At 32.9% G+C, this 15,631-nt stretch overlaps 2 protein-coding genes across 12 annotated transcripts; both read right to left on the reverse strand.

The window, feature by feature from the left end:
• Positions 1–2,714: 2,714 nt before the first annotated feature.
• LOC107021379 (2-oxoglutarate-Fe(II) type oxidoreductase hxnY) lies at positions 2,715–9,270 on the reverse strand. 3 transcript variants are annotated; one of them, XM_015222025.2, is made up of 11 exons: positions 9,112–9,270; positions 8,842–9,034; positions 8,218–8,298; positions 7,904–7,955; positions 7,260–7,381; positions 6,741–6,841; positions 6,597–6,655; positions 6,110–6,166; positions 5,887–5,932; positions 4,320–4,399; positions 2,715–3,190 (listed from the first exon to the last, which is right to left on the reverse strand). In XM_015222025.2, the coding sequence occupies exons 1-11, from the start codon at positions 9,187–9,189 to the stop codon at positions 3,127–3,129; spliced, it is 933 nt and encodes a 310-aa protein (XP_015077511.1). In that variant the 5' UTR covers positions 9,190–9,270; the 3' UTR covers positions 2,715–3,126. The 3 variants fall into 3 exon arrangements, with proteins under 3 accessions (XP_015077511.1, XP_015077512.1, XP_027773183.1); XM_015222026.2 differs by having other exon boundaries at positions 8,842–9,024; positions 9,112–9,234; XM_027917382.1 differs by lacking the exon at positions 7,904–7,955 and having other exon boundaries at positions 7,260–7,373.
• A 748-nt stretch (positions 9,271–10,018) lies between these two features.
• On the reverse strand, positions 10,019–15,263 carry LOC107021300 (dehydrodolichyl diphosphate synthase complex subunit NUS1). Of its 9 annotated transcripts, none has more exons than XR_003579051.1 (8): positions 15,034–15,256; positions 14,149–14,200; positions 12,737–13,007; positions 12,539–12,633; positions 11,462–11,615; positions 11,176–11,346; positions 10,729–10,811; positions 10,019–10,347 (listed from the first exon to the last, which is right to left on the reverse strand). XR_003579051.1 is itself a non-coding variant. In XM_015221929.2 (8 exons), the coding sequence occupies exons 2-8, from the start codon at positions 14,194–14,196 to the stop codon at positions 10,340–10,342; spliced, it is 756 nt and encodes a 251-aa protein (XP_015077415.1). In that variant the 5' UTR covers positions 14,197–14,209; positions 15,133–15,263; the 3' UTR covers positions 10,019–10,339. The 9 variants fall into 9 exon arrangements, 8 of the variants coding, with proteins under 8 accessions (XP_015077415.1, XP_027773921.1, XP_015077419.1 ...); XM_015221929.2 differs by having other exon boundaries at positions 11,250–11,346; positions 14,149–14,209; positions 15,133–15,263; XM_027918120.1 differs by having other exon boundaries at positions 11,250–11,346; positions 11,462–11,612.
• Between the last annotated feature and the right edge of the window lie 368 nt (positions 15,264–15,631).

Here is a 15,631-nt window from a genome sequence, read left to right on the forward strand (position 1 = left end):
TATTAAAATAATAAGTTTCAAAAAGAACTTCCATACGTGGATTTTTTAAAAAATAAATAATTTTAATTTAAAAGTTTTTCAATTTGTTTAGAAAAGAGCGTAATGGAAAGTTTTAAAACTCTATATTTAGTTGGATAAATTATTTTGTTTTCAAAATAAAGTTAAAATGTCATATTTAGTTGGATGGTTCTTTTTAAAAATTTAGTACATTATTATTACTATTATTATTATCTTATTATTATTTTGGTTGTTATTATAAATTATAGTTTATATTTTATTGGAAATGCAAATTAATTATTTTTGAAAATTGTACTTCAAAAAATGGAAATTTTGAAATTCAAATTTAAAAACAGTAAGCACTTTCTAATTTTAGGAGTAACTTCTTTTTTATTATTATTAAAAAATTAATTAAAAATACTTATTAATTGATAATTTAAAAGTTAAAATTAGGGATTAATTGTGGTACTGACACGTAGGCGATATCACCTCCCTTATTATATAGATATAGATATAGATTATATATTTATAGATTAAAAAATAAATTAAAAAACATTTAATTAATTGATAATTTAAATTTAAAAATTAAAGATTAATTGTAGCGCTGACACACAGGCATTATCACCTAGGTATAGATTTTTTTTTTAGTTTTGAATTTTTTAATGTTAGATAATCGTGGGAAGTTTTTACATATAAAGAAAATTTGAACTCAAAATCCTTTTTTCATTTTTTTTCCTTTTATGTTTGTAATTTTTAATTTTATTTTTGGATTTTAATTAATTTGATAATAAATTATGATTATTATTATTATTAATATATTATTGATTAATTTTAGATACAAACAAAGGTTTTCAAATTAATTTGGAATTTAAAAACTGTTGAATTTATAAAAAAATTTGCCTTTTATTTACCCAAAAAAATAGAATCATGTCGTGCTTTTAAAAGTTTTCAGGTTTCTTTTTTTAATTATTTTTGAAAATTGTACATCAAAAATGGAAATTTTGAAATTCAAATTAAAAAACAGTAACCAATTTCTAATTTTAGGAGTAACTTCTTTTTCTTTATTATAAAATAAATTTAAAATATAGTCAACTAATAATTTAAATGTTAAAAATTAAAGATTACTTATACTTGTTGAATACAAAGAAAAAAATGCATTTCCGTTCTCAATCATCGTGGATAGATGGAAATTTGTGGGACCATCGCGCTATAGATGAAAATTTGTGGGACCCATCGATTTCTTTTTTTCTTTTGCATTTTATTTGTCTCTCCTATACTTTCTCCTTGCTCGTTTTTTCGAATAAAATTTTGGAACTTTTTTAGAAAAAACAAGGAAAGAGAGAGGGTAGGAAAGAGAAACGGCGAAAGAAAGTAAGAAAGAAGGGGTCCCACAAAAAAGATATAACGATGTGGTACTTCATACGTAATAAATTTTTTTGAACAAATGAAATTGAACAACCTGCTGCTTTATATATCTATAATATATAAATAAAGCTGACCATCTTCTTAATTAGTAGTAGCAAGTGTTGTGTGAAATTTTTTTCCATTACTAATGGCGGAGGCTATAAATCTCAGAAGCAGTTATGCCCATGGGCACATCCATTTCACAAGTATTACAATTATTAATCATCAACACCACTACATCTTCCTATCCCCTTCTTCTGATGAAGGCAGAAACATACTAATCGCTTTCATTTTCCCAGCTATGGTTGAGCTTCTCCAACTCAAGTACCAACCAACTAATTCGTCCCCTTTTGAAATCCACCCTATAAAAATGTATTCCTCCCTAGGGTGTTTCCTCGTTCGCATGCGATGCTCAGCTCAAATTCAGTTCAACCAATTCAAAGTATGCTAAAATGGTTGGGGCTATATTTGGTCCTCTCGCATTTGCATCTTACTTATCTCTTCTTTCCCCTCCACTTTCCTATGTTTTCTACTCACTATCTATCTTATACTCTGCAACTCAGCTGCTAAACAAAACACTAAGCCTCAACGTGCTTTATCATAAATTTGTGAATTATTTCAATAAACCAATAATACATAGAGTGTAATTCAAATCTAGCTGAGGGTGGTCTATGTGCAGATAGATCATTTATATCTATCTTGCGGTTGGATAGAGGTAGAGGAACTGTTAAATCATATTTTCTGGTTCGGCTTGTAATAATAGTAGATATAATACTCCATAGAGTGAAAGCCTTTCGAATGATTGGTTTGAGCTAGATTTGGACTGACAAAATCTAAGCTCGGCCCAACTCATTATCTACTTCTGTTTTTAGATATCTGAATTTGTTCAGGAAATTTTATAGGAAAAATTACCTAAATCAGATATATTTCACTTTCCAAACATATTAGTACAATCTATACTTTTAAAATATTTCATATCTTACCACTAATTGAGAGATTTCTACCATAAATATTGAAGAAAATACACTTATTTTTGTCATCAAATACACAAAAATAAGGAGAGAGACGCAAGCAAGATTCATATGTATCTCAGATATATGTGAATAACACCAGATATATATACAAATACATGTATCTAGTGTGATTCGCATGTATTCGAAATATGACACGCAAGATGGGAGAGAGGTGAGCGAGATTTGTTAACTGTCCCAAATACACTAGGATACAATATATCTTAGAACAAATTACACCTAATTTTGACCATATGTATTCGAGATACATGTTTCTACAAGTATCAAAAGGCACAAAAAATCTGATAAGATGCGTAATATTGCAAATGCAAACTAGAATGTATCTAAGTAATTAGCTCCTAAACTAGTGGAATTCATATAAGTTGCCCTTTTATATCTAGACAAAGAAAATGAATTTGAGTGTTACTAGTATGTATATACTTGGGGTCACACAAAATTTGCACTAAAACAACTAAAGACATTATGATCATATTCATTCGGATTTCACATAAAAATATACAAGAAGAGAGATATTAACTTAAATTTATTTTCTGTGCATGAACTTCTCAAACGTCTCTACGGAGAAACCAAACAGAAGAGACTGAATTTGAAATAACTTGTAGTAGTAAAATTTCTATGATCAGCTTTCCGCGTGTGCGAGCAACAGCAATATGCTGATCAAATTTCAAGTTCAAGGTGATGAGATAGTACTCACCTATGATACATATGTAACTTTTAAGCGCTCTTCCAAATATTCTCCTGCGCGAATTGGAGGATATCTGTGGAAAATCAACTTCAGATTATCTGCATAGTACTATGATAATCTACCAGCAGAGAAGAAGTGATGTGAGACATAATAAGAAATTATCATTGTCACAACTAGAAGCATCAGGGCGCGCCTTATTTATCTTGATTGGTTTCTTTATGAGAATTCAAGTGGCCGATTTCTTAGAACAAGTCAATCCATATATGAGTTTGTGCCCCTACAAACTCTTTACTTATCTTTTTCAGGATATAAAGTCCACCTCCCCTCCATTCTCCCTCTTGGTTTTGGGGTGGAGGGGGGATTATCCTGAATGCTAAAGAACGAAAAGGTCTATCATCAGATTATGGGACCTAAAACTGGTGTTTGTTGCAATGAATGCTTGAAAGCGTCCAAAATACTTGAACCTAAGTTTGGTATGCCGATTTGACGCGTCAGCAATGACCAAAATGTGGAACGCCATATAGGATATGATGAAGGACATAGGGTGGCTGTGAGGAGGGAATAGGCGAAACCTGAGGGCAGAAGGGCAAGGGTGGAGGCCGGTGAAGAAAAAGAAGATTGTTAATTTCCTTAGCCTAGGGAGGTAAGGGGTAGCTGAGGAGGGGGTGGGGAAGGATGAAGGGAAGTATTGGAGATCGAGGAAGGTGCAAAGGGCAATAATGGATAGGAAACAAGATGAGAGAGATGAGAGCTCATGATAAAGGTTGATGGTAGAACGGCATATTGTACTCCATTTCTAATTGCAACCTTTTTACTGGAATGGCAGCTCCAGCGAAGGAAAAAAATAAATACGTAGCATTTTTAATAGAGTGGTATCAACTACTGAATCAAAATTATGAAGGAATCAAGAAATACCAAGCATGAGAATATATACCAGCACGAAACACCAGAAATACATTTCCGTTGTGGGATCATACATTTGCATCAAGTAGGCCACAAGGGAAAAGCTTATATTTTGGACCAAAACAGTTTTTGGGAAAGACGTAATTTCAAGATGGTATATTGCAACTTCAACATCCAATTAACAATAAGATCAACTCCACAAAATGTTAAATAGAGAGATTAAAGCTTTGACCAAGGTCGTCAACATATTTTCAAAATGCAGAATCCAGCTCAAGACTAGTACAAAATTTTGCAAGTACCTGGGAGGAGATGAATCACTACAGCAGCTTTTCAAGCATTCCACCATACAATCTGGATTTGGATCCAAAAAGAAAGCCATCTACATGTTGCAGCCGATATTTTGTTAGCTTATGTTGCATCGTTCTAATGGCAGAGGAATGAAGAGTCGAGAGTATATTTAGAATCCCACGAATTGTTCACATTTGGCATGAAATGAGATCTATTGCATGCGGCCAATCCTCCATAAATACAACAGAAAAATAAAAAAAAGACATCCTTTTAATTGAAACAATTCACTTTTCAGGATTGTCTTACAAAATACCTTTTAGGATATCTTATGTGAGAATATGAAAAAAAGGATTCGCTCATTCTTTCACAATATTTACAGCTCTTGGTTAGTTGCTTATGAACATGTTGTACTATATACCATCATTTAGATCATAACAAATAGTTTCCTCTTACAATTAGGGATTCAATAGGTTTCAGTAATAATTTCATAACTCACATTACCACATGCTCTTGTAACTGATATTGCCTAATTAAATGACATATTGGTTAGATTGATGAAGAGTAGGTGAAAATTTCAAATAGTTGAAGAGAGACAAACCGAGAGAAGAGCATTTGTAAAGTGCTAAAGGACAAAAGTTGAGTAATAAACAAATAGGCGTCCATCCGCAAGTTGTGATCAGAAAATGCCCACAAATTACACACTCATCGGTGAATGAGGAATGTGATGCGAGGCCCAAGGGCTCCTGGAGGCTCTAATAGCAGTGCAATTTCTTGTGTAATGTCCCACATGAGGATTTGGAGCCTTGTGGTGTGCTGGTTTATGGGCATTCAACAGAAATTTCCAGTGACCTCAAAATAGCAAAAGATATGAATTTTTTTCCTTCTATATAGCTGGTGATTGCACAATGCGGACTTGAGGGACTATTTCTTACAGATAATCTGATATCGTGTGAGATAATAGAGAGATTGGGAAAATGTGTCAAAACCAAATGTATTGTGTAAAAAGAATACTCTGTATGATGTACACAATGCATTCCACCGATTTGTTCACTAATACATATATATGTATAATGACCAAAATTAATCTAATTAATCTAACATATCAAATCATTTGAAAGATGTTCATACACACAAAACTATGCCAATCAGAAGTTCCAAGCTTAAATTTTACCTTGATTGAGATCTTATAACCAATTCTCTGCTTTCATATACCGATAGTAACATAACATGACATTCACACTAACTCTATGCAATGGCATATACAAGATTTTTGTATAGGGTGTTGGCCAAATTCTACCATGAAACGAATCAAGCTAGTTACGCTGCTTATAAAGGGAAGATTTGTGTGTAAACACATCCATTCTATGTTCAGAGTTGCAGTGCTACACACCATACACAGTGCAATACATATATATTTATCACTAGCAAAGATGATAGATGAATATCCCAAACATGTCAGAGTAAGGGCCTAGTTTGTCAAATCATATATTAATATTGCCCAGACCTATTGTTATTAATAAGTAAAACATAGACTTTGAGAGGAGAAGGGATTTTAACATATGACGAAATTTTGATTACCGAATAACGCTCTTGCCCTGTTGGCATAACTCGATGCAATGTAGACCTACAAAATGTATGTCAAGCATCAGAAGAATAATACAAAACATATTGCATTTTGTTACTACTGAATTTGGAAAAATGAGCTTTCAGCACAAAAGCAGGCAATATGAAGAATACATCTGCTAATCCCACAAGGATTATCATGTATTAGATATAAAAAAGGACAGAAAGTTTGTACTACCGAAATAAGCAGTTTGTCCACCTCTCCATCATATCTCCAATGTTAACTATGAAAGCCCTGCAGAACAAGAATGGAAAAGAAATTTTCAGCAGTTATGAAATGATTCTACTTCGGGCAACCATGTATGGCTCATTATACTACATACTCAAGCCAAGAAGCAGATTAAATGTTGAATAGAGTACATGGGAATGGTGGCGATATGATATAGAAAAATACTGTTCATGATTTGACACTTGAAACAGCTTGGCCCATTATTAAAGCAACTTTCAAAACCTTACCCATAAAAGGAGAAAAAAGTATATAGAGTCTATATTATAGAACTACTTAAGGAGAGCGAAAAGACTACGTAAAAAGAAAAAAGCTCTACTGCTAATGTCTTTGGAAACTTTTAAAAGCAGTTATGTTTGAATAAAATTATATAAGAGGTTTTGACACTTTCGCCTTCTACTCCGACCATTAGCAGTTATAGACTGACCAATGCACCTACCCACTGAGGTGATGCACATCTTCCCATATCTGAGGTCGGTTGAATTTCTCCCGGCAAACCTGTTAGCTCTAGAACCAGTTAATATAAGCATTCATGAGAATCACAGATTTTGATAAACGAAAAAATATTTCACATCAGACGTGCCTGAAGTCCACCAACACCATCTGTAGCTAGAAGAGTTAACATCCCATAGTCTGAATGAGCAGAAGCACCATACACCACTTGTTCAGATAATTGCAACTCGCCTATACAAAGTTTACATATAGCATTTTATTTAATGATCAAGCAGGAAGCTCACTGTTCAATTTGAATGATTTAAATCAGTTTGCCAAGCACATCGTACCATATTAGTTAAAGGATGTACATGTATTGCATCAGATGCAGTTATAAAGCATGGACACATTGACTAAGTGAAAGGAGTGTTCCATTACTATGTCAGTTTTTTAATTCACAATGCTTCGTCAAACAAAATACGTGCAACCCAAAGAAAGAAAACTAATAGCATAGAAACAGATTCACAAGCATCAATCGACAAAGGTGTCTCCCCTTTTTCCTCCCATTTCATACCATCTTGAGGTCCTGATCACGAATTTTATTTTATTTTTTAAAAATAACGGGAAAATCAAAACTCAAAAAGAAAGATGTCATTTATGGAACTAGTACCTGGATAATGTAATAGACGAAGGAATCCATTTGGTGAATCACATGCCCCTGCTTTATGAAAGAAGTCCTCGTCCAAATCCAATGCCAAAGCAATCAGTGAAATTAGTCTTATACCTACATCCCTGAGACAAGAAAGTCAAATCAAGTAATCTAGTCATATGCAGAACACTCAGCTGCTAACAAAAAGATGAAGATAAGTGATACGATGCAGCTTGGACGTACAGTTAAACTTTTATTTTTTACTTCTATTGTAATTGATGTCCGGCTAGCTTAAGTACACCTCGACTAATTCCGCCTGGATACCTGCTACCTCCCACCAGAACAAGGTACCGGGTTACACTGTCCACCAAATCATGGATATATGGGAGAAAATCACGTAGTGTTATTTACGGGATTTGAACTTGAAACCTCATGGTTCTCAACCTACTTCATTGACTATTAGGCCACACCCTTGGCTGCTGAGTGATTTGAACATTGAACTTTCAACAACATCATATAATTTCTAGTCAAACAAAATTATGAGCATAGGGAGCTAAGTGATATAAGTCATAGTTGAGGACTGATTTTAGCCATGATTAAGTTTCAGGAATAAAGAAATCTAAGATCTCTTTCAGAATATATATATATATCAAAGTGATACTCACAAGACTCTTCTATGGTAATCCTCCATGGTTGATCTCCAACTTGGCAGAACTTCTAAAACATCCCAAATGGAAGAAAACATCAAAGAGTCACCACACACGTTTTCTGGAGAAATGTGCTTCAAATACGGAATATGTCTAGAAACATACGTGAAATGATGCACGAATAAACAAATAGGAGCATTTTCTGGAAAAAAAATCTATGTTTCTTGTTACAGGGAAGTTATTCACCACAATAAAGACGAACAAACCCCAAGAACCAAAGTATATTAAGGACAAGATCACAATGTAAGCTCAAATAAAAATATAGAGAATACCTTCTGCAGGCCACTGATTCAATTTACTAACAACACTCTTTCCTTCCAGAGAACCAATGTAGAAGCTTTCTTTTGAGTCACCTGCACTCCAATGATGAAACAATTAACTCAAGATTGATTTAAGCTACCTTCATTATTATCCCCAAATGCAAATCAACTCGAAACTGTAACCAATAAAAGCGTACTAATGAAACGTGACAGCAAAGGATAATCTATACACACAAGCATTCTCCTATGCAATGAGTTATTCTTTTGGTAAACAAGCCCTTGCACATAATCAATGTAGGTTAATCTAAGCTTATTCCTAACTAAATTAACTGATTTACCACATAATCGAGTCCAACTCAACCAAATGTTTTAATCATATTGTTTCAATAAATTCCATTTAATTTCAGCAGGACAATTAAAAGTTCTAAAATAAGTAAGAAACCACTTATTTCCCCCCCCCCCCCAAAAAAAAAAAAAACTTCTCCATACTAAACACAGCTTCAATAAGATGATTTATAACCACTCAAAATGTCTATATCTAGTACTGGACCACGAGTCTCAGAAGTCATTTATCTTTCTTAGTTACATGAGAGTAATTAATATGTAGGCTAAAGTGAAAGAAAAAAAAAAGAGTACCTTGTGTAGTAGAAGAGGTATCAAGTTTCTCAGCATAAAGGGGAGTATAACCTCTGTGGTTCCTTCGTACCAGTTTCATCTTGTCTTCAAGGGGCAGTGAGAAGAAGTTCTTGCTCTGTTCAAGCACTTCCTTAAACAACTTTTCGTCTACTCCATGATTTATTAGGTAAAAGAACCCAACATCTACACATGCCTACGCCAAAATTCACAATAAATATATGTATATTATACCTGACCTTACAATTTCAATTTGAGATAATGAAGAAAAACCTGACGAATTGCTCGAGCGGTGGAAATAGGATCAGGGGAAGTAAGGTCGATTATGGGAAGTTGAATTGATTCTCTCATCACAACTCTATGCTATTCTTCGGCCCTCCAAAATTCAGCACGAAAATTTAACTGTCCTTTGGGACCATATATTTTATCATGTGACAATTCAAAATTTATCTAAATATAATTAGTCTAGTATAGTAAATTTTTAAAACGATTAATAATTTTAAAATAAAATTAATAATTTACCGTTAAATTTAAAGATATTTTTAATATTATCTTCAATTTAAAAATGTTGACGTTCCCCCACCGTTTTAGAAATGTTAATGTCCCACAATTATTATGAGAAATGAATTGCCATTTGTCGCGGTAGTAGAATAGATTAATTGAGTAAAAAAATTTGTATTTCTTCAAATATGATGCACACCAAAGTAAAAAAAGGACCTTTTCAAGTTGTTTATAACTAATTGGACATTTTCCTTTTGAAAATTAGGGAGGATTTTTGAGATATTACGTGAAAATATTAGAAGCATACATATAAAATGAAAGAGTTAAAGGGTAATTATGGTAGATATTTGGGTTTTTTTTTTATTTTTATCAAATAATTTTATTCATCAAAACTAAAATAAAATCATAAGTAAAATTTGTTCATGTATATTTTAATAAAATTTTAAGTAAAGAATTCACGCATTTGGTTAAAAAAAGAGTATGACAATAGGTATACTTCGTAACTGTTAAATAGGAAATGAACAAAATTACTTAATGAAAAGACTCAATCTTTTTACATGTTTGGCAAAATATATTTGATTTACGAACTCTTACATATATTAATTTATTATCCTTAATTTCTTCATAAGATATATTTAAAAAAATGGGTGAGAGAATTACACGGTGAAAAATCAAACACTCACCAACAAGACAAAAGTTCAAGTTGTCAACCAATTGAGTAAGTTATTACTGTCCTCAACACAACTTTGCGTCCAATTCACTAATACACCATCACAAGCTCCTATAATTTTTCACAAGAGGAGGTATCTCTACCTAGCTATATAACAAATGTGCAAAACATAGTTAAAACAGGGGTACTTGTTAAAAATTTAACACTACATTTTGTTTTGTATGAAATCTTGGAACAGTATAAATATAAGATGTTGCTGACTGCGAGTTGTTAGTGCTGAGAAGTGTAACAATGTTGTTGCATAAGAAAAATCACTCCACCTGCAACTGTTCATTGACCTGAAAACAGAAATGTGAAGAATCAGTTATATGTAAATGAAGGGAAGGATAGAAAGGCGATTGATGTGATCAGTTGGACATTCATCAACATATTATAGAAACATTCTGTGTCCTAAATCATGGTTAAATACCAAACAGATACGCCACTACAACAGTTTAGGAAAGTCCGCAAAAAGCACTTCGAAAATTCTCATTTTTCACACCTTTAAAGGAGTTTGATTTCTGGACTGAAATTTGAAGCTTTAAATCAACCAAATCAAACACAAGATATACCTTAAGACATAATTTCCTTCCTTTCTCTAATGTGGTAAAGGAGAGACAATGAGGTTCAGGGCTGGCATGCAAAAAGAGCAAGGTCACAGGTATTAATGTCGAACATACCATAGTTTTGATGCACCTTTGTGAATTTGTGGATGGCTTTTAAGAGGGAACCAAATTCCATGGACTTCAAGGTCCCCATATGTCTGCAGCCAAAAATGAATACTTTCAGATCCAAAACCCTTTTGCAACATGTACAAAAAATAGTGCATACTCACTCAAGTAACATTAGCAAATTTCCAACCAAGATTCTACCTCAAGGAAAATATGGAAAAAAATTCAAATAAAGGCTAACTTTTACTAGGTTTGTGAAATTGAGAGCATCTTGTACCCTCCCTATCTGATTTGTTGATTACTGATTCCGGGTAACCCAACAAGAAGAAATTCATAAATACAAGCTACAGATGCATGTGTGCTGTCATAATGTAACTGTTTGAGACTATACCGCAGTGGCAGTACCTTCAAAGAATCAAAGCAAATGAGAATGGAAATAAAACATTATTTCCAAACCTAAAAACATTATCTGGAGTCTCTGGTGCCAAAGATGAGCAAAAAATGTTGTGTTTCTGCACGAATAAACTTACACGATCTCAGTGTACCGGATTCTCCATGCTGGGAAACCCATGTGACATCTCACAGGACCATAAACTAATAAAAGATCAGGCTCTGGTCCCCCATAACCTGTAGGTTTGATAATTTATCACGTTTATAGAAAGACACCATTCAAGCAAAGATGAAAAATTCATATTGATGAATACATCAGGCAAACAGGGAGGAGGAAGATAAATCAACAGACCTACAGCTTGTAGCGCCTCAGACATGTCAGACTCTGTAAAATTCGGCTTTTCTGGTTTTGTGCTAGCATAATGCTTGGCAAAGAGTAAATTAGCTGCTTTGGCCACTGCAGGTTTTGAATCAGCAAAAGAGACAAATTCCAGGTCTACATGCTTCTGGCACAGAAGGGTATCGGCAAAGGAAACAAACTTCAGTCATTAGTGACATAGTATGTAAATTTACTTTAAACTTTGACCTTAATGACATTTGCATATTATGTAAATTTACTTTAAACTGAGACCTTAATGACATTTGCAGTATAGCATATAAACTTAATTTTAACAATATTGGCTCTTTGTCACTTCCCACCCACCCCCTTACCCCAATATAACCAAAAAGGGAGAGGAAATAACGTAAAAATTATATAAAGAATCTGAACTTATTTTATTTACCATTTCTCATTCTTCTTCAACATCCAGGTTCATAGTCATTACAATTGAAAATAACAGCAGGACAATTCATGAGTTCAAATTGGCATCATTCGCTAAAAAGAAGAGAAAATGTCCTAGGCACGTCTGAAGGCCTTTGTTTTTTCTCTGACCTTACTATTATACATGACATAATGAAAATTACTAGTGATAAAATCTTCTGAGTAGGTTAGTATCATTGGACTAGATAGAGACATCTTTGAAAATAATACATCCTGGATCCAGAAAATGTACAAAATATGTCATTGTCCGGATGAAAAAATGTACACCGACCCCTATCCTGAATGCCTTTGTGCTTTCCGAGAGTCAACAGTCTAATATTCTGAAATGAGAAAATTTTAACTCATAGTATTGTTTATATAGTTTTTCAATCTCTAACTTCTCAAATGACGAGCTGTCAAATTTATTTGCGGAATTCAAGGACATCAGCTAGAGCACATGTCACATAGATTTGCAGGTGGTACTGTCAGGATTTGATTCCCAACAAGAATGATGCTTCATGTGAATAGACCAGGACTTAAAATTTTTTAATGAAGATAAAGGTAATGTATACTGAAATGCAAGAAGTAACAGAAACATAAGTCTAAAACTAGCCAGGAACTTGACAATACCTCAACCAAAGTTCCATGATCCGATCCTTCTACAATGGCTTTCTGGGACTTGTTCAGTCCTTCAATAATAGCTGTCTGGGACTTTTTCAGCACTCCTACAATAAGCAATGACTTTGGGAATCATATTTTTAGCGAAGTCTTGTAGATGCATCAGAAAGCACATGAACAAGCTGGTAATTAATTTTTTGACAACCTTACCTTCTCGATCATAGAGACAGATGCTTTTTAAACTAACAGACGCAAGCCAACACAATAATTCAAGAACTTTTGAAGTTTCACGAGCTTCTTCACTGTCAATCACAACAGCCAGATAGCGCACTTTACTAATGTTAACGGCATTGTAACTCTTTAGCAGCCCACTAGAAATAAGGGTATTCTCAACCATACGAGCTATGCCTAATACAGAGTACCAAACATTGATGATCAAGTGTAAGATGAGCCAGACCAAATGAAGCACAAGGTTACCACACTGAAAAGAAGTCCAAAACCAAAAGTGAGCTAATATAGTGATATCAAGAAAAAATGAACATTATGCTCCTTTTTAACAAAAAGAAATCTTTGAACTATAATTTCCCTACAGCTCATAGCCTAATAACCCAAAAAGGTTAAAAGAGTGACTGAGGAATGGGACCACTACTTTAGCAATATTGTTTTAAAATTAAAGAGCTCCGATGTATGATATAACTTCCACTGCAACCATAGGTGGCAGTGTTGAGTCCTTAGTTAATGAATTAAATTCAGCCACAATTTGATGCCATTGATATATTTGTGAATCACATATTTCATGTTTTACTGCTTAATCTAAAAGAACATGAATGTGGTACTTTGTAAAAAAAGGAATAGGTTTAGTTTTTTTTATCTGAGAGAAACAAGGAATAGGTTTAGTGTGACCAAAGACCCAAAAACTAAACTCTATCTGAAGCTCCGGTTAGCTCTTGCTGGATACCGTAGGATGTCAAATCAACTTTTTACCACCACAAACCTAATCATAATCAATGTAGTTCATTTGTTGATGATCCATAGGAAGCACTACATACTTTTGAAGATATACAGTTTAGCCTTTGAAATGTCTATTTTTTTTTTTTGAAATAGATCCTTTGAAATGTCTAGTTCTTCAAAGATTCTTTATACTTAATTGAGCTAGACTATAATATATGTATCTACTTATATATAAGAGTTTTAAAACAAAACTACCGCAGAAACGGAATTGCTTTCAGGAAATTAGGAGACAAAGGAATTGTAGAATTGTTCTCCAACAGATACTTAGAATCAATGTCATTTGGACAGTGAAGTAAAGTAAACACTACTTCAAATATTTAACAAGAAAGGGATCAATTATACTTGACACTAAAATAAACAATTTACAACAGGAAACCTAAGCAATGAAATAGTAACAAAAAAGGAGATGAGATGCCAGAAGAATTGGAGGTGAGAAGCATACACTTTGCCTTAAGCACAATACACAATCGACTCCTCTGCTTGACTAATATTTTTCTATTCAAGTGTATTCTCTCCATCACCATTCGGTTCACATCTCCACAGGGGCATATTACATATATGTATTAGGTTCACAACGTACAAGAATATTAACCAAAATTCTGATGGCTTACCACAGATGTCCAGCTTAGAATCTTCTGCACCTCATTCCCTAAGCCCATTGATCTGCAAATTCTTCAAGAAAAAATAAGTGAAAATAAATAAATTGCTGCAATTTACCCAATAAGGTAGTAATAGTAATTATCACCAATCACACATACAAGAAAAGATAGAAGCAAAACTTTGTACTATCTGAAATTGATTTTAACCCAAACAAGAAAACACCATAACAATATGCAAAATATCAAACTCTAGCAATTTGAGAGTGAGAAGCTTACAACAAACACCTAAACTTTAAATTATTTTCCTCCAATAAAATAAACCCAGTCTATGAAAGTCTAACATAACAATATGCAAAATATCTAACTCTTTTTGGCGGAAAATATTACTATTTATACATGGTTAAAATTATTTGTTTAAGTAAATATTAGATGTTAACACCTTCAATTAGTTTGTGTGTTTAGTTCTTCAGATTTTGAATAACTTATTAAAAATACTAGCCCTGTCAATGCTCCATTCTATATTAGTTTTCCGTCTTTCTACAAAAAATAATACTACTTCGTATTAATTTACAACAACAACAAAATAATTCCACAAATGAGGTTTGGTAAGGGTAGAGTGTATGTAAACATTACCAGGTAGTGTTCGAACAAAATTATCAAAACATCTAAGTACGTAGAAAGGTTGTTCGAACAAAATTATGAAAACATTTAACTTAACATAAAACAAATACATTTAAATTGAATGTAGTAGCAGCCAGCAGGCAGTAGAGGCCAGGACCAACAATCAATACCATTTAACTCCTAGCAGTAGGCACTAGGAAGTAGCTCAGAACCATTTTTTGAACATCCAATCAATTACTAATAGTTAAAATCAAAAAAAAAAAAAAAAACACTTGCCGAGTTTCTTATCCGATAAATAATGAAATTGAGCAGCGATCCCATACAAAAAGCAGCACTCAACAACACAATCAAAAAAGAACACTATCAGGCAGCAACCTGCTGGTCGCCGACGGGAGACGAGCACGAGAGAGACTAAGAAGACACTGAATTTTGATTTAGGGCACCAAATTTGAATAGGTTGGGTTGGGTTTTAAAATTAAAATGTTTTAACTTAAATTATAAAATATTATTTTGAAATTTATCTAATAAAATTATCGTGACCCTTGCATTGAACATAGAACTAAAAGATCAAATTTTCAGTGAAAAGAATCGAAACCAAAACAAACAAAAAAATACATAAAAATTGTTTGTTTACTGTTTGATATATTTTTTTTCAATATTTATGCCTACTACTAGAATATCATATTAAAATTAAAAAGTTTTGATATTCAATATTTATAAGTTTTAAAAAAAATAAATTATTGCATCGAGGTGTATAATGAAATATACAATTCATGTAAAGTATTATAATTCTAACAAACATATAAAATACTATAAGTATATAATTAATTATTTCGAAGTTGATATTTTGTTTAGTCTATATTAATTGAAATGT

This window comes from Solanum pennellii, chromosome 6 (genome assembly GCF_001406875.1).
Source record: "Solanum pennellii chromosome 6, SPENNV200".
Taxonomy (NCBI): domain Eukaryota; kingdom Viridiplantae; phylum Streptophyta; class Magnoliopsida; order Solanales; family Solanaceae; genus Solanum; species Solanum pennellii.